The sequence below is a fragment of the Drosophila ficusphila genome, unplaced genomic scaffold (genome assembly GCF_018152265.1).
Source record: "Drosophila ficusphila isolate 14025-0441.05 unplaced genomic scaffold, ASM1815226v1 contig_412, whole genome shotgun sequence".
Taxonomy (NCBI): domain Eukaryota; kingdom Metazoa; phylum Arthropoda; class Insecta; order Diptera; family Drosophilidae; genus Drosophila; species Drosophila ficusphila.
The window spans coordinates 4,375,342-4,392,305 of record NW_025064326.1 but is presented as its reverse complement, the minus strand read 5'-3'; the positions used below and the strand labels follow the sequence as shown (position 1 = coordinate 4,392,305).

The window sequence follows — 16,964 nt, the reverse complement described above, 5'->3', positions numbered from 1 at the left end:
ATTGGATAATTGTGGGTTTTAAAACGGGAGGATTCGATTTGGCAGAGTTCATTCAACCGGAATGCCAAATTGCTGGTCTTAACTGCAGATGTTTGAATGGAAACGGGAAATGAATGCAAATCAAATCAATGAAATGTGTCAATTTCGAGCTTACAACAATCATCAGTTACAATTAGACGAAAAAAGACGAAGGACGTCGGGGGAATTTGTATTTCCAGCTGCGCAGTAACAGCGTCTCAATGAAAAAGTCATAAAAATCATTTCCACTTTTTCTTCATTTTGTTGTCAACCGAAGCAAGTCGAAAATTTTGGAGGAAAAAGTTAGATAACTGGAAATTGGGAGACAATTCAATGAAAGCCAATTAACAACTAGCACATCGAGTGGAAAAGGGGAGGTTGGCGGGCACTTTGGACTTCCAAGCGAAGTGTGTGCCAAAAACTAAATAAAAACCAATTTGGACTCCGCACACGCGTTCACATCAATCGGAATTCAGATGGGTGTTTCATCACCATCACCATCATCAGTACCCAAGTATATACTTTGTTCTAGGCTACAAAACACGAACACTCTGCGTTGTACTTCTTTAATGGTCCATGCGAACCCCAATGACACAAATGCAAGTCCAAGCAGCCATGAAGCCATCTATTGTGGCCACTGGAAATTGAAAACAAAGTTCTGCCCCGGACGCTTGATGAGCCCCAACTTTATGCAAACAGACCGGGCCAGCAGGCCCTTGTTAGCCATAAACAATTCCATAAACAGTAAGGCAAACAAACAAAGCACCCAGAGTTGCGAAGCTGAGGTCCAGATACTGATATTTATTTATTAGAGATTGGTATGTGCATTAAACTCGTAAAAATAAAAAAATTTTTTTTAAGTTATTATAATTTCAGTTATTTAATTACCTTTTATTTATAACTGATTTATGTTATTCAAATTTGCAAGAAACTAAGCAAATAATAAACTAATTCCTTTGTCAAACAAACATAATCTGGTGGGTATCATACATTAAACATCCCCGACTGTTACCCAAATTGTGGCCATATGGTCCAAGGAAAACTAAATATGTACAAACAACACAGAAAATGGCAAAAAGCAGGCATTAATATGTATGGAGTGTGTGCGGATGGATAACGAGTGCAAGGGCATTGGAGCTTGAAGTTGGGGGAAAGGTGGGGAAGCAACCAAATGCGGGTATGAATGGGAGCCATAGAGTTCGAGGGACATTTGCATATCTCATCAGCAAATGAGCAATGACCAGAAAGAAGAACCTTTTATGTCCAAGAAACAAGGAAATTACTTCGAGGCCGCTTTACTTCAAGAAAGTTCAGAAACGGAACTGCCTAAATTATAAGCTTAAAGATAACAGGTTTCCGATTGAAATTAAAAAGTTTATTTTACTAGTAGTTCTCACTCTGTTTGTTTTAGCGATTCCCCCTCACGAGCATCACGATTTCGCACCTCTTATCATGAGATCAATCCGTTGAAAAACTACGAAGATTGGCGTTAATTAACTGTCCAAATAAGGAATTCATTTAAATTAATAAACTCTCTGATCGAACGCATAAAACCACAAAGTGATCGCAATAAAAACCACCGCAATAACTGGGCAACAATTATAAATATATCTCGAATACACTTGTTTAGGCTTTCTTGATGAGCCAATGGGTCTAGTTTGGCCAACCATATTTATACTAATTTCATGCACGCGTTTTGCATGTTTAACAACTAATTAATATGCGAATAGCTTCTTTTTTCTATTTGTATGTTTTTTTGTCGTGTCGGATTGAGTTGGCCGAGTTATATAACAATTATTTGTATTTAATAAGAAAGTTCCACTATGTTATTTGTTTTGTAGGATCTTGGAATACTTCCAACATATTTGAAATATTTTATTTTATATATCTCATTATCATTATCATTATCATTTGTCTGAACGAATTTCAAATACAACCATTTTCAAATCAAATCAAAATTCTGCGAAGACTGCTCGTAAATTAAAAGCTTAAATTGTTATTTCCCCTTCATTCATGAAGTCTTTCGAAATTGGCCTAAACACGGGCCAAGACCATTGATATGCTGGCCAAGTCAAATGCGTGGGCGCATTTGTAAAAGCCAACTTAGCAGGGACCACAACCCAGCGTGGTAACAAACCAAGTGTATCTAAAGGTAACGATGCAATAGAACGAAAGCCAAACGAAATTTACTGAGGGGAGTGGCGCTTTTTGAATGAGGCATACAACTTGTGGTATACGAGTATATCGTCAAATGTCGGCCAGTATGACAAACATTTTCCGAGCCCCAAAAAAAACCCGAAGCCAACGATACGCGACTAACGACAGGCAAACCACTCAGCGTGCCAGAGAACAAGATCCCAAAACTCGAGACCCGCCACCACCACCACATACGTAGATAGACGACGCACAACACAGATACACACGCACACCGCGGTGAAACGAGAATTTTTTGGGGACGACGCACAAAATCAAAGAGTATTCCAGCTAGCCGCTTCAGTTGGTGAGCAACTTTCGAAGGCAGCGGTCGCGGATCTCGATTCGGTTTCGGTTTCGGTTTCGCTATATCCGAAGCGTGAGAATAAATATCTCAGTCCGTTAGAAAAACTATTTGCATTTTCCGGGTCGCCAGCTAAATATTCGGAATATCCAAGATGACGGACGAGGTGCCTGCCAAGGGCAGCATATTGGGCAGTAAGTTAACGTTTAGTTCACTGGTCAATAAATCTGAACCATCTGTTTCGAGATTGCATCCGGAAAATGCATCATCCGGCGATGCACAAGTGCAACAAGTGGGTGGGCAAAAGTATTTCGCAAGGCCAAGATAAAATTAAAGACAAAACTTTGACCTCGAAACCGGCACAAAGGTCGTTCGTGTGCGTGAGTTCCAGGAATCTTCCTTATTTCTGCTTCATTTGTGTTTCTGTGTATGTGTGTGTGTGTGTGTGTGCCATATCCTTTATGTTTAGGTTGCTGCGGCTTTTTTTAGATTACTGCCCACGCCACTGGGAATATTTGATTTGTTTTTGTCGTTTTTATGCCCAGGGATTGATGTCCGGACAAGGTCGAATGGAAGTCAAAGATGTAAACAATAAATATATAGCCAATTTGTATATAGGTATACCCCAAACAAACGCGACATTCTTGAAAGTCGTCTACCTATCCCAACAAAAGCGGCGACGGTTTGCCAAGCTTTTGAGTGTGGTAAATAATACTGTTTACTCGAATCAAACTGCGAAAATTTTATGCGGCACGTGTAAACATATTTGATAAACGCAAGTCGATTCACAGAGGGGTCTGCTTCAAAAATTTCTAATCAGAAATGTATGAGTTTTTTTATGATAAACACAGACAGTGAATACAAAAATGTTTAACGTATTGATAATAATACAAAATATCATTATATCAATATATCAATAGCTGCTTGTAATCTATCTTTTTTTCATGAAATAGTTTCTCTGTAATTTTATATTTTTACTATCAGTTATTGTGAAATATTGAATTTCATAAGAGAAATCAATCAACTGTCAGTCTTTCTAAAATTGAATATTTTATAATAGAGATGAGATTGCAAAGTCATAAAATGCTTATTTAATTGTTCTCAAAACAATTGTGATATTTTTCTCAAAATAATTAGCGAAGGCAAACAAGACATATAATTGTGTTTAATGGATACATTATCCTGGATCTGTCGCCCTTAATTTAGCACTTTATAGATTACCCTAAGCACTTGAGCTTTACCACCACGCCCCACCTAATCAAACAACTCTGGGGGAATTTATGAATGCTTGCCAACTGAAAGGTATTGGTGCTTTCCAGCATTTAGCCCAAGTCAAATAAAGATTAAGTAATAAAGTGTTTAGAGAGAAAGAGTCCACCGAGGACAGGATACTCTTCTAGGAATTGTAAAAAAATATCTCGTTATCATATTGATAATTAAAATAATAATAATTACAATAATAATTACTTCAAATTTGAATCAATGTGAAAAGTATAATCTTCTTTGCTCGAAAGAACAAGAAAAATGATAGACTTTTTCTAAGGCATTGATATAATAATACCCACAGTATCATTTAAGCAATTAGCAAACATAAATAATCGGGTTGCCATCTCGAAAGGCCCACTTTTGACAGCCATGAAAGTGAAATTGAAAACAAAGACCACGAATTTATAACCCTCGTTATCGCAACGTGCGCTCTTAATTGCCAGACATGATTGCCCCTTTCCGATTTCAAAAGGTACGGATTATAATCGTTCTGGTATCGGTGGTGCGCGTGCAATAGTTCTATATACTGACCCTTCCCAACTGCCACTTATCGGGGGACAGTTCTATTGTGAAGAACTCGTGGGTCGCCAGGTGACTGGGTTCCTTGTGTCCAAATGGTGTCATGTCCCTAAAAATACTCCACTCCTTTGCGTACGAAAAATGGCGAAAAAGGAAGCCCAGAACTAATTCCCTAACTTGCTTAAATGGTCTTATTTAGCATTCCGTATCAACGTTAATTGAAAGTCGTCGAACAGCAATTGAATTGGCCAATAGGAATATCGCCGGCATTAAAAAAATTGGCTTGCCCCACGCTGCTGAGCAAATATTTAAAATGCTTATGCAATATTGCTTTCTTTGATAAATTGGTTTTCTGTTTATTTCTTTTTTACTTGGCAATATTTACTTTAGAGTATGTTAAATACTATTTAAAATAATTTATTTGAAAGTACACAATTTTCAAGCAATTTTCTATAACTTCTGTATATCCTATAAAATATTTTTGGAAGTAAATCTTTTTCTTATTTTTTCTTCTTTATATTGTTTAATTTACTCTAAAATATGCTTAATACTATTTAAAATTATTTATTTGAAAGTACAGAGTTTTAAAGTAATTTTCTGTAACTTCGGTATACCCTATTTAATCTTTTTGAAAGTGGAGTAACAATTTGTTTATTTTTTTTCCAACCTTTCCAAACTTTCTGCTTTCAGAACTTGTGCCCGCTCGCTATGTGTTGGCCCTGCTGGGCTCCATCGGCATGGCCATTGTCTACGGACTGAAGGTGAATCTCAGCGTGGCCATGGTGGCCATGCTGAACCACACGGCCATCAAGGCCCACGGAGAGAGTAGCCATTCGGAGCACGCCAGCTCGAATGGCAGCCAGGTGGAGGAGTGCCTTCCGCCGGGAGGCAATGCAACAGCAGGCGTTGCGCCTGAGAACGGACCCTTCGACTGGAGCGAACCGCTGCAGGGAACCCTGCTGAGCTGCTATTTCTGGGGATACCTCGTCTCCCAGATCCCGTTGGCGCACGTGGCCGAGAACTTCTCGGCCAAGTGGGTGATGCTCTTCTCGGTGGCCATCAACGTGGTGTGCACCCTGCTCACTCCGGTATTCACCAATCTGCACTACGGCGGCCTGATCCTGATGCGAGTGCTCGAGGGCGTCGGCGGAGGAGCCTCCTTCCCCGCGATGCACGTGATGATTGCCGCCTGGGCTCCGCCCACCGAGCGAATGGTCATGTCCACCATCATCTATGTGGGCACGTCGGCGGGCACGGCTCTCTCGATCCTCCTCGCCGGCGTTTGCTCGGCCAACTGGGGCTGGGAATCGGTGTTCTATGTGATGGGCGCCCTCAGCTGCATCTGGATGGTGCTCTGGATCATCCTGGTGCAGGACAATCCCAACAAGCAGCGGTTCATCAGCCCCGAGGAGCGGCAGATGATCACCAGCTCGCTGGGCACCGAACAGAAGGTGGAGCACCATCCCCCGGTCCCCTGGGCCAAGGTCTTCAAGTCCGTGCCCTTCTGGGCCATCCTCATCGCACACACGTGCAACAACTTCGGCTGGTACATGTTCCTCATCGAGATCCCCTTCTACATGAAGCAGGTGCTCAAGTTCAACGTGGCCAGCAACGCGGCACTCAGTGCCATGCCCTACTTCCCCATGATCATCTTCAGTATTTGCCTCGGAAAGCTCTTGGACAGCCTGCAGGCCAAGGGTGAGTTGGGATACACATTCTTTACTTATATTAGTTAAATGTACCTCCTATACGTATTATACAAAAAATAATCTGATCTTAAAAACCCTTTATAGATTTTGTTACTCTGTACTTTATTTTCAATCATTTAAACTTATTAATAGAATTTATATTTTTATTTCATATACTTCCTTTCGATTAAAGGTAAAATAACCACCACGGTTGCCCGCAAGACGGCCACCTCGATTTGCACTCTGATTCCTGGAGTTTGTCTGCTGATTCTCTGCTACATCGGCTGTCGCCATTATGAGGCCGTGTCCGTCATGTCCGTCGGCATTGTGGCCATGGGTGCCATGTTCTCCGGCTTCCTGTCCAACCACATCGATATTGCACCGAATTTCGCCGGAACTCTGGTTGCGCTGACCAACACGGCGGCTACTTTACCTGGAATTGTGGTGCCTCTTTTCGTGGGATTTGTCACCAAGGGAAATGTAAGCATTACATTCACCCAGTTTCCCAGCCAAATTTTAATGATTTCATTTATTTTCGTAGCAAAACATTGGAGCATGGCGCATCATCTTCGGCGTGACCCTTGTCCTGTTCGCTCTGGAATTCCTCGTGTTTGTGTTTTTGGGCTCTGGCTCCGAACAGTCGTGGAATAAGGCTGGTTCCCCCAAGGATCCCGAGGCCAAGGATGAAAAGACTCCGTTGAAGGAGCTGCCCGCAAAGTCCTAAGCCCAAACTCTCTTCAATAACCCTGCCTCAATTACTCGCTGCTAGCACCGAATAAAATGGTCAATACTGGACTGTAAATACCAATTACAAATTATGCAATGCCCCCCTGGAGTGGAGATTTTAAAATCTGGTTTCGAAACTATCTCAGGGATTTCCCATTGACATTCGAAATATTTTAAGATCATTTTGAAGCGCTGATTTTAAGATTCTCCATTCGGAGGATGCACTGTACGTTTTAGATCGCTGTAACCCTTTAGTTAGTAGCCGTGTGCAATTACGGACAAGCACTTCAGCCCGCCTAATGTACTTAACACTCTTGATTTCAAAAGTTGTCTACAAATAAAGCGACGTGTTAGTGGATGCCTTGTGTTTATTTCATATTGGGAGGAAAGGGCAAATCGGCAACACCTTCAGTTTCTATGGAAATGCAAGGTGAATGCCCGCAGTTTCTTTCTTTATTTTAATTTTAGCCTAACAATATGTGGCGTGTTCAGAACTGCTATTAAACTTGTGTACTCATTTCAGAATATAAACCAAACAAATCTAATTATGGATAAAATAGAAACTATACACACCCATATTTTTCCCACTTAAACTTTCCTTATCACTTTTTAAATTTCGATTGTTTTTGGCGCCAAAAGTCAGCCCCATTCACCTCCCAATCTATCGATAATCTCGCAGAAACATATGGTTTCATGTAATCAGTTTGCCGGTCTCCACAGTTGTGTAAAATGTTGAAAGTACGCAACGTTTTCCTGCTGCCCAGAAGATGGAAAAGCGGAGCCAAAAAGCGATGGAACGTCCTGCAGAACAAGAAGAACAATTGCGACCGGGCTCTTGAAAACTTCGATGATTTCTACGGGAGTGTTTACGGCAGTCGGTGGAAGAACATGCGGGCGGCTCTTCTCACGCGGCACAAGTACATCGCCATGGTGAACAATTTCGGGGACACGGAGCAGACTTGCAGCATGCTGGAAACAGATGGAGCCATCAACATGAAGTCCTTGATCAACCTGGCCCAGGAACGTCTGAAAGACAGCACGGAAACTTTGCCCGAACAGGGTAAATCCCGCCATGAAATAGAGGGAAAACTGGATGCACTGCTGCGAAAACAGCAGGAACGCGAGGTGGCCTCCATTTACCCGAGTTCAGGGGAAGATGGTGCAGCTAATCCCCTGCCACAACAACTGAAGTTCGACAACATAGAGGAAAAGCAGCCTGAGGAATTCAGCAATCCCTTTAAACAGAGCTTGACAAAGGCTTTGGAGGAAGATGTAAAGCTGGATGACAATCGTTTGGTGGATCCCCAGTTCGGAACTGGTGGATTGTACGAATATATGCCTGCCCACAGCATCAAGGGCATGGAGGATTGGGTGGCAGAGTCGGAACACTATAAGTACTACCAAACCAGCGCCGATTTTCCACTCACTGTTGAACCGGAGGATTCGTTTTACTTCCCGGAGCATCTCTCCCTGTACACCTACGAAAAGGGGAACTGCTCCGACTTTAAGGGACCCAAAAGTGCTTGACAGGCGTCCTCTCTCACTTCATGATGGATGGCGCCTCAACTTTGCCCCCTCTTTTCCTGCAAGTGAAGCCTGGAGAGCGAGTGCTCGATGCGTGTGCCTCTCCTGGCGGCAAGTCCTTGCTCATGCTGCAGACCCTGCATCTGGACCAGCTAGTGTGTAATGACATCCAGGAATCCCGCCTAAATAAGCTGCGCAAAGTGATGCAGGAGTACCTGTTTGACTACAAGGAACGATGGGCTGGAAAGCGGCTCATTTTCAGTCAGAGTGACGCTCGAAACCTCGACCAATTTGAGCAGTTCGACAAGATCCTGGTGGATGTGCCCTGCACCACGGATCGCCATGTGCTCAACGAACAGGACAACAATATTTTTAAGCCTTCAAGGATCAAGGAGCGTCTGCGTATTCCCGAGCTTCAGGCAGGCATCTTAGCCAATTGCTTACGCTTGTTGCGTCCAGGTGGCAGCTTAGTTTACTCCACCTGCTCGCTGTCGCCCATCCAAAACGATGGTGTGGTGCACATGGCACTACAGAAAGTGTTCATGGAGCACGGCATTACAGCCACTATCAAGGATCTTAGTCAGCATACGGCGCTCTTCAGCGATGTCTTCAAGTTTGAGCATCCCAAAGGACTCAAATATGGACAGATGGTGGTGCCCTATCTGCCAGCTAACTTTGGGCCAATGTATTTCAGCAAAATAACCAGAAATATGTGATCAAAAAAATAAAGCTGTTGAATGTTAGTTCTATACGTTAAATTGTTTGATTCCCGCGCAGAAGATGATGCTTCGAAAAACGCAATTAATGTAATGCCTTCTTTTAATTAAAAAATACCTTATATTTATCGTACTGCTTCTTTCGGTGAGCAGTATTTGGAACTACCAGAATTACATTTGCTTATCGGTCTTCTTTTTCTTTTTAGCCTTGATTGGCAGAGGTCCTGGATTCTTGAAAATTGTGCTGCAAGGGAAAAATGTCATCATCATAAATTTAGTCAAATAATGCATTGCTGATACTCACTGACATGTGGTGCAAATTGGACTATATTTGCAGAAGACCGAAAGACAAACCGAACAAACATAACCAATATCAATGAGCTCACGGTGGCAGAAACATGAGGCCCGGTAGTCCACCTTTGGCGGTGGTGGCAGGACCAACTTGTGACGGATTTGCGGGGCGGGCAGGAAGACCCACAGTAGGTATTGTAGCAGCCCGTCCAACTGGGTGACCTTCAGGAACTGACCGTTGGTAATATCACAGCCTTGCTGGAGCAAACTTAGTGTCTTGTCCAATGCGCAGGTATCGATCACAATGCCTAGTTTCTGGGCGGTGAAGAAGACGTTCATGAAAGTCATGTACTGGGAGGCGCACTCGTTGCTGCCGGTCAGGACCAGGATGCGGGAATGCATCTTAACGCCAGGTGCTACATTCCTTTGGAGCTATAGAAGAATAAGATTGGATTAAAAATACGATTTAATGGGTTGTCATAAAAGGTTTCCTTACCCTAGATATATAACACAGGGCCATGGACATACTGCCAGCCAGGAGACTCTCACAAGGAGCACTGAGACGTGGAGCATTCATAAGAATGCTGCCGAGCTGCTGTTTTACTGTCTTTTCCACTAAACTAAACGCTTCATACTGTCCATCCACTTGACGCAGTTCCACTTGCCTCCTAGGCAGCGGATACAGGAAATTTCTGCAGGAAAAAAATATCAGTTTACAAGAAACGATTTCCTAAGGACTCTACTCACGTGGCATGATGGGAGCAGGATAACACAGCCAGTTTGTTTTGGGCCTTTTGCATGAGATGCGCGTTTCCGAAGGCAATCACCGCCTCCAGGATTTGGGTAAGGTTCTGTGGGTTCTGGCGCACTATGTGCTGCGAGGGATTCGTGTCCAGCACGATCACCAGGAGATCGATGCATGTCTCGGCTGTAAATTTTATGCTTATGTTTTGTTGTTTTTAGGTATTTATTTGTTTTTAAATACGCACATTCTTTGCTTGCTGCTTGGTCCGCTTCCATTTTCGCCGGCAATGTTATCGGTAGAGATGCGCAAAGGTCGATTTTTAAGTAGGGTGCCTCAGTACAGAAAATCATTGTTTATATTTCAATCCCCGCCAGAATTACCTTTCCAATGTTCCAACTGAAAAATGCCACCACCACCGATAGACGCACAGTAGTTGTTATCGCTGCAACCTATCGGCAGATTCGCTGGGCGTTTCACAATTTTTTTTGGGAAACACAACAAACCGTAATACAAAGGACACCATGCTCGTTCTGGTACTCGGCGACCTGCACATTCCGCACCGGTGTAGCAGCCTGCCGGCCAAGTTCAAGAAGCTGCTGGTGCCGGGCCGCATCCACCACATCTTAGCCACCGGAAACATTTGCACCAAGGAGTCCTACGACTACCTAAAATCCCTGGCCAACGATGTGCACATAGTGCGCGGTGATTTCGATGAGAACCTTACATATCCGGAGCAGAAGGTGGTCACGGTGGGCCAGTTCCGGATCGGCCTGTGCCACGGTCACCAGGTGGTTCCCCGCGGCGATCCGGAGGCACTGGCCCTCATACAGCGACAGTTGGACGTGGACATCCTGATCACAGGACACACGTACAAATTCGAGGCCTACGAGCACGGGAACAAGTTCTACATCAATCCGGGATCAGCCACGGGGGCTTTCAATCCGCTGGACACAAATGTGGTGCCCTCTTTTGTTCTCATGGATATTCAGAGCACCACTGTGGTCACGTATGTCTACCAGCTGATTGGAGACGAGGTCAAGGTGGAGCGTATCGAGTACAAGAAGATATAGGGTCCTAGTATTAGCCACCAGCCATTCCCAACCAAATTAACCCCCGGACCCCGCATTCTGAGCTTGGCTTAATTAAAGAAATTGTAAATGTATGTAGCAATAAATCAAGTTCTCATTTTTTTATCTGATAAAAAGTGCTGACATTTTATTTAAATAGAAAATGAAATTGAAATCGAATGAAGCTTGCTGTTTGAATTTTATCGAACAATTAATAAACGTTTACACAAAGTGATATGTGCTTTCAACTTTTTCCCATTCCCATCAAAATCACATTTATCTGATAAAAAATGTTTAAATTTTATTTAAATAGAATATAAAAAGAGTTCCTTCTGATGATCGAGTAAAGAGTCTGCTTAAAAAGTTCGAATTTCGTGCACAGTTTCATTACACATACTCTCGATATAAATACATTGGGTTCGGTTTTGTGACCATCGCTTTTCCGTCGAAATAAATTATATAAATACTTTCCACTAGCCAGGATAGCAAAGTTTGGCAACATCGTCTCTCCATTACGAAAAGTTTGATCCAAAAATCTCAGAATTACGAAAACTTTGCACTTAACATTAAATACAATTATGATTGCTGTCTGGCTAATGCATGCTTCTTGCCGATGACAGTTGGAAAAGCAATGGATTGGATCCCCTGGTGGAGTTCCACATTAGCCCAGGCTGTCGACGCAAACAGTCTTGAGGGTCTTGCCGGCAATCGTGGTCTTATACTGCTCCGGTAAAGCCAACTCGGTCTGTTAATAAAACACAAAACAATTATCAAAGAAAAACAAAGATTAAGCAGTAAAATCTCACATAATCGCCGGAGGCATCGGGCAAGAGGATGTTCATCTCCGAAGACTTGGAGTTGACAATCTCCACGCCGAGCGAGTCCTTAGACAGATACATCTGGCAGCCATCGGTCTTGTCGATCGAAACCGTCGGCACTGAGCCCAGAACTTGCATCTGGACGCTCTGGCAGTTGACAAACTCCACGGAGGCCACGACAGAGTCGAACAGCAACGAGCACTTCTTGCACGAGTCGAACACGATGTTATTCACCTTGCCCTTGACGGTCAGCGTGGATCCCTCGCAGCGGAACACATACACCACATTGTTCATCTCGGCATTCTCTACCACCAGGCCAGTGTTGTTCTTCTGGTACTCGATGATCCACTTCTTGCCATCGCGCTCGAAAACGGGCGGCTTGTTCGCAGCAGTCGGTGGAGCGGGCGCAGCTTTGTTGCCACCCAATTGGGCGGGCGATTTGAAGGGAGCCGGTCCTGTACGCAGAGAGGGGTTCTTGTGGGTCTGCATGTCCCCGGTGACCTTCTTCAAGCCTATATCATAACCAAAAACAAAGATTAGAAAAGCTTGAAGTAGAATTTTTAAATTACTGTTTACCCTTGGTGATGTCGGCACCCTGGTTGATCTGGGCGAACAGGGCGCTGCGATCATCTCCGGCGCTGTCCAGCTTGAGGGCACTCAGATCGAGCATCGGTGGCGGTGGGGGCAGACCACCAGGTGGTGGTGGTGGCGGGGCACCGCCGGCGGGAGCGGCTCCCTTGCCGGACCATACCAAACCCGTGGTGTGGTACTGCCGGATGTAGGCCTGCAGCTCGGTCAGGGTCTGCACCCAGGCGCGGGCCCACTCCACGTGCGTCACGTCCTTCTCCTTCCACTCCTTCAGCACGCGGTTCGTGTAGAACTGGCCGGCGTCGTTCATCTCCTTGACATACGGCCCCGGAGTCTTCTCCACGCACACCCAACCCAGGGCGGGAATGCTCTCGCTGATGGCCGACAGGTGGTTGAAGAAGGCCGAGGAGCGGTGCTTCTCGCGGAAGTCCTGGATGGCGCTGATCTGCGTCGAGGTCGGCTTCAGGAGCTCCGCCTGTTTGGGCTGCGCCGGCTGGGCAATCTGAGTGGCCAGCGTCACGTACTGCAGTTGGAAGCTGTTGGCGGGAACAATGTTTTTAATTACTTTGCACATCTATGACTCACCCACGCTGACTCACCCAAAGGCGCTCTTGACGAGCTCCGCATGCTGGGCCACATCACCGCCAATTTTAGCGGAGAGGGTCAGATATTGGCTCAGCGGACCCGCCACAATGTCCTCGAATCCGGCGACACTCATGTTGCTGCTGGGCGGCGGTGGAGGTGGTGGTGGTGTTTCTGGTTTCTCTGGAAGAGCTCCTTCAACTTCTTCTTCGGTTGGCGGGGGGCGGAAGAGTGGGCGTGGGCAGTTCAATGGGCTGTGGCGCTGTTAAAGTCCTTTCCAATCGGTCGACAAGTCGGTCGAGTCGCTCGCAAATGCTCTCCAAGTGCTCCGCAGCAGCCGTGGGCTTGGCTTCCGGCTCGTTATCTGAACCAAAAACCGCGTAAAGATAGGAAAATATTAACAAAGCTGGGTTGACCAACAGTACTAAAAAAACATTGAGTTCCATAGGAAATATAAATACATAAGTAACGTGATGTTTCAGAGTGATAAACCCCCAAAAAAGTGCATTCACAATATCTGAACTAAAAGCTTCTCGAGAACAATCTCAACATGAGTTTGTGAATGATGATGCGTGAATAAAAAAAGTGCTCGTAACATTAATTAATCAACGATGCAAAAGGAGCTAATCCCAACGAGTGAAAGTAATATACGACATGCAAAAACGGCACAAGATTCAACGGAACAACTAAAGAGAGAAGTACTAGTTGAACACTTGAATAAAGTTAATTGACTTTGCTTTTGATGTTTGGCTAAAAAGATAAGTGAGCCTTAAGGACACGACGTTCTTTCTTGTAGCTAACATTTTAAGTTTAAGTCAATTATCTTTATGCGAGCATCAAATATCTGAGAGCGAAAAGAACTAAAGAATCGGACTCTATCGAAGCTCGCATACCCCGCACGGCCACGCTGTGCTCCACAGCCGCGTGAGCAGCCCGCAGGAGCTCTGTGTAGAGTCGCTGGCGCTTCAGTTCCAGCTCGTCGCGTCCCACCGGCGTGACCGGTGGCTCGATGCAGCCGCTGGACATGGAACGATTTCAGAGGAGGCGATATTCAAACGATACGAAAGGAGCGCAAGAGGTCAGCCTGCAAAGGTTTCAACGAAACTTGCTTGAGTTTTGGACCCACACCTAGGTTGGGTAACCCAAGCATGTATCGGTAAACCAGTACAGGATCTGTGGAAAGACTTTAACCATCGTACAGCTCATTGAGTCGCTCGTCATCGAACCAGGAGGGCAGTCCGTGGGCAAAGAACACTGTCTCCGAAACGACATCCCCCTCGATGTACGGCGCACACATGCTCTCCCTCTTCGGCGGAGGCAGTGAGTCGGAGAACACCTCGTCGTCGTCCAGCAGGGAGCCCTGGTTGTGGCTGGCCAGCAGAAGCAGCGGCACCGGATCCGGCTCAATGATCTCCGCCCGGTTGCTGATGTTCACCTTCTTCTTAATTGATTGATGTGTGGAGTTGTGTCTGGAGAGGCAGCTCTTGGTGGGCGGTGGTTGGGGTGGCGGTGTGGTCGGAGTAACTGCTGCCACCACCACCTCATCCGGTTCCTCGGCATCGGCGCTGGTCATCGAGGCGGGCGGTGCCGTGGATGTGGAAGAGTGCGTTGAGCGGGCCAACGACTCCGTTTCTTTGGGTGCGGAATCTGGCCTTAAAGTTGAATCTGCAACTGCAACGGGTGCTGGTGCTTGACTTGGTGGTGATTTATTAGCCGCTTCAGACTGGGTTGGTTGGGCTGTGGAAGTGTTGCTCAAGATTACTACTCTACATGAAGCTCGAATTACACAGACGACCATCAAGGAAAGCGCCGATACTTATGTTGATTACTTCGCTTTAGTCTTCGCTCACTCGCTTCCTGGTTTCATTATTGTTATTTATCGCGTTTACAAAGCTTTTTCAATCACAACTATGATGTCATGGTCATTGATAAATTAAGTAGTTAGTTTCTCATTCTTTATCTTTGATTGAATATCGTAGACTAAGCTGCGGTTAAGTAATCGTAAACAAATAGAAATCTTAAAAGTTCTATAAGTATGGATATGTTTCAATATTATTTTATTCATTTGGAGAACACCTTAACCTTCGTCTGTGTTTCTAATTTTGGAAGCCCAACTAGATAAGTATTATATTTTACGAACACATTGATCGATGCGTATGATTTTAATACATACATAGTATGCAATGTCATTAGCAAAACCTCATTAATCAACTGCGTATCGGCGCTGTTCCTTGATATTCTTCACTTATAAAATGTACAGAAATAAACTCAATGGAAAGCAAAGTGAAGACAACTGAAAAGTGAACTGAAAAGGGCTATAAAAGCCTCTTTAAGTAGTTAAAAAAAAGAGGGAGAAGTACTGGTCAGCTGCAACACAGTGCAGTGGTTGAGAGCCGGCCGGATACGGGTATTCGTTCCGGAGAGAACACGAAAGCCGACACAGCTGTTGAGCTCAAAAGCCGGAGAGTACATAGAGTGGTGTACGAGTACATAATACTTAGGGTTGCGTCAATACCAATGTTTTCCTGGGTGCCTTCATCTGCTGGATTATCCGCTCGGCTGGTCTCCTTTTCTGGTTTTGTGTCAGGATTCTTTGGATCCTCGTTTGGTGACTCCTTCTGCACTTCCGACTTTCCATTTGGCTGGGACTCCCCCTTTTCGTTGGCCTGCTCTTCGTGCTCCTCGCCCTTTTTATCCTTCTCCTTCTTGCCCGCCTTGGGATTCGATCGACAGCAGGAGAACATTGTGCAGGCGGTTTTCTGTTTGGATTTCCCCGGTATTCAACACTTTAAATATGAATCAAGCACATTATATAATTTCCGTTTGTGGATTTCGGATTCCCCGATTTGCCCAAGCGGCGGTCACAACACTGGCATCACATCACATCAGCAGCAGCAGCAGTCTTACAAATTATGTTCGAGGCTTCAGAACGGAGGCCACTCCTTGCTCATTTAGCTATGTGTATATCCTTGGCCCAAAGATATATTGGCACATTAAAATGAAGGCTAGGCTGGTCCACGAAATGCTCCGGACCTCCAACTGGGTCAAGTGACTACCAAGCACAGGACTAAATGACACACAAATGCGATTTACACACGGAGAACACACCCTAAACGAAGCGCACGCCCACTCGTTCGGATTCCGATTGGAATTTCGGATTCGAGTTCGAGTTCGAAGGACTCTCTCGCTGTTAATTGCTGAGAGTTAGCCCCGCTGTTAACTGTTGAGTTTTTGTTGCCTTTTTCGGGTTAAAGCCGCTGCGTTTGACCATTTCGGGCCAGCCATCAACTGGCAATGAAAATGTGTTTCATTATTACCCGCTTTTGGCCTGGCATTCAAGATTTATGCAAGCATCGAAATCATGCACATTTTGCAGCAGAGAAAGCTTCAGTTCGAGGCGGAAAATGGGAAAACTCTCTGAGAGAGTTGCGCAGACATTGCTTTGATTTTTGCCATACCCTGCAGTGGCTACAAAAGACTCGGTTGTTATCTGTTTGTATGGCAGTGAGGAAAGTTTTGCCGATCCTCTAGATTTATTGGTTTTAAAAAAATAAAGCCTTTCCCATAAAATTATCTATATACATACATATGTACATATTGGAATTTTTCCAATCCTCTGTTTTTTTCTATTGGAGGGAAATGTTTAAGCATTAAGCTTTTATAGTAGTTGGCAAGGGTATAAAAACTTCCACTTTCAACGTAGCTTTTTCCCGATTTTGCGTGTTTTTGTTTAAGCTGTTAAGTTGCAATGAGTTTATTGCACCGGTGAAGTTGTTTTTGTCTTTAAGTAGCTTAAAACAAAGGTTGGCAATTAGAGGGGGAACACATAAATCAGTATCTCTGAAGGGGAGGAAGTTTTACAAGAGAAGTAAACCGAGATTCAACTTTCGCCTGGCGATACTAGTTCTCCTTGTAGTTG

The 16,964-nt window shown here is 44.7% G+C and overlaps 5 protein-coding genes across 5 annotated transcripts; 3 read left to right on the top strand and 2 right to left on the bottom strand.

The window, feature by feature from the left end:
• Window positions 1-2,511: 2,511 nt before the first annotated feature.
• LOC108101332 (sialin) lies at window positions 2,512-7,072 on the top strand. Its single transcript, XM_017205641.2, has 4 exons — window positions 2,512-2,709; window positions 4,991-5,998; window positions 6,182-6,468; window positions 6,530-7,072. The coding sequence occupies exons 1-4, from the start codon at window positions 2,670-2,672 to the stop codon at window positions 6,710-6,712; spliced, it is 1,518 nt and encodes a 505-aa protein (XP_017061130.1). The 5' UTR covers window positions 2,512-2,669; the 3' UTR covers window positions 6,713-7,072.
• Window positions 7,073-7,415: 343 nt separating this feature from the next.
• LOC108101334 (5-methylcytosine rRNA methyltransferase NSUN4) lies at window positions 7,416-8,989 on the top strand. The gene is given in 2 exon segments (XM_017205643.2): window positions 7,416-8,227; window positions 8,230-8,989. Coding segments are annotated over 2 exon segments (1,509 nt in total). The 5' UTR covers window positions 7,416-7,443; the 3' UTR covers window positions 8,955-8,989.
• Window positions 8,990-9,039: 50 nt separating this feature from the next.
• Window positions 9,040-10,323, bottom strand: LOC108101309 (general transcription factor IIH subunit 3). Its single transcript, XM_017205611.2, has 5 exons — window positions 10,235-10,323; window positions 9,993-10,173; window positions 9,742-9,937; window positions 9,259-9,677; window positions 9,040-9,198 (listed from the first exon to the last, which is right to left on the bottom strand). The coding sequence occupies exons 1-5, from the start codon at window positions 10,263-10,265 to the stop codon at window positions 9,126-9,128; spliced, it is 900 nt and encodes a 299-aa protein (XP_017061100.1). The 5' UTR covers window positions 10,266-10,323; the 3' UTR covers window positions 9,040-9,125.
• Window positions 10,324-10,413: 90 nt separating this feature from the next.
• On the top strand, window positions 10,414-11,292 carry LOC108101310 (vacuolar protein sorting-associated protein 29). The gene has a single exon (XM_017205612.2). It carries the CDS (start codon window positions 10,512-10,514, stop codon window positions 11,058-11,060), a length of 549 nt encoding a protein of 182 aa, XP_017061101.1. The 5' UTR covers window positions 10,414-10,511; the 3' UTR covers window positions 11,061-11,292.
• Window positions 11,293-11,336: 44 nt separating this feature from the next.
• Window positions 11,337-16,129, bottom strand: LOC108101308 (adenylyl cyclase-associated protein 1). The gene is given in 8 exon segments (XM_017205610.2): window positions 11,337-11,802; window positions 11,864-12,387; window positions 12,452-12,999; window positions 13,063-13,268; window positions 13,270-13,409; window positions 13,939-14,063; window positions 14,245-14,782; window positions 15,561-16,129. Coding segments are annotated over 8 exon segments (2,394 nt in total). The 5' UTR covers window positions 15,790-16,129; the 3' UTR covers window positions 11,337-11,718.
• Window positions 16,130-16,964: the final 835 nt, after the last annotated feature.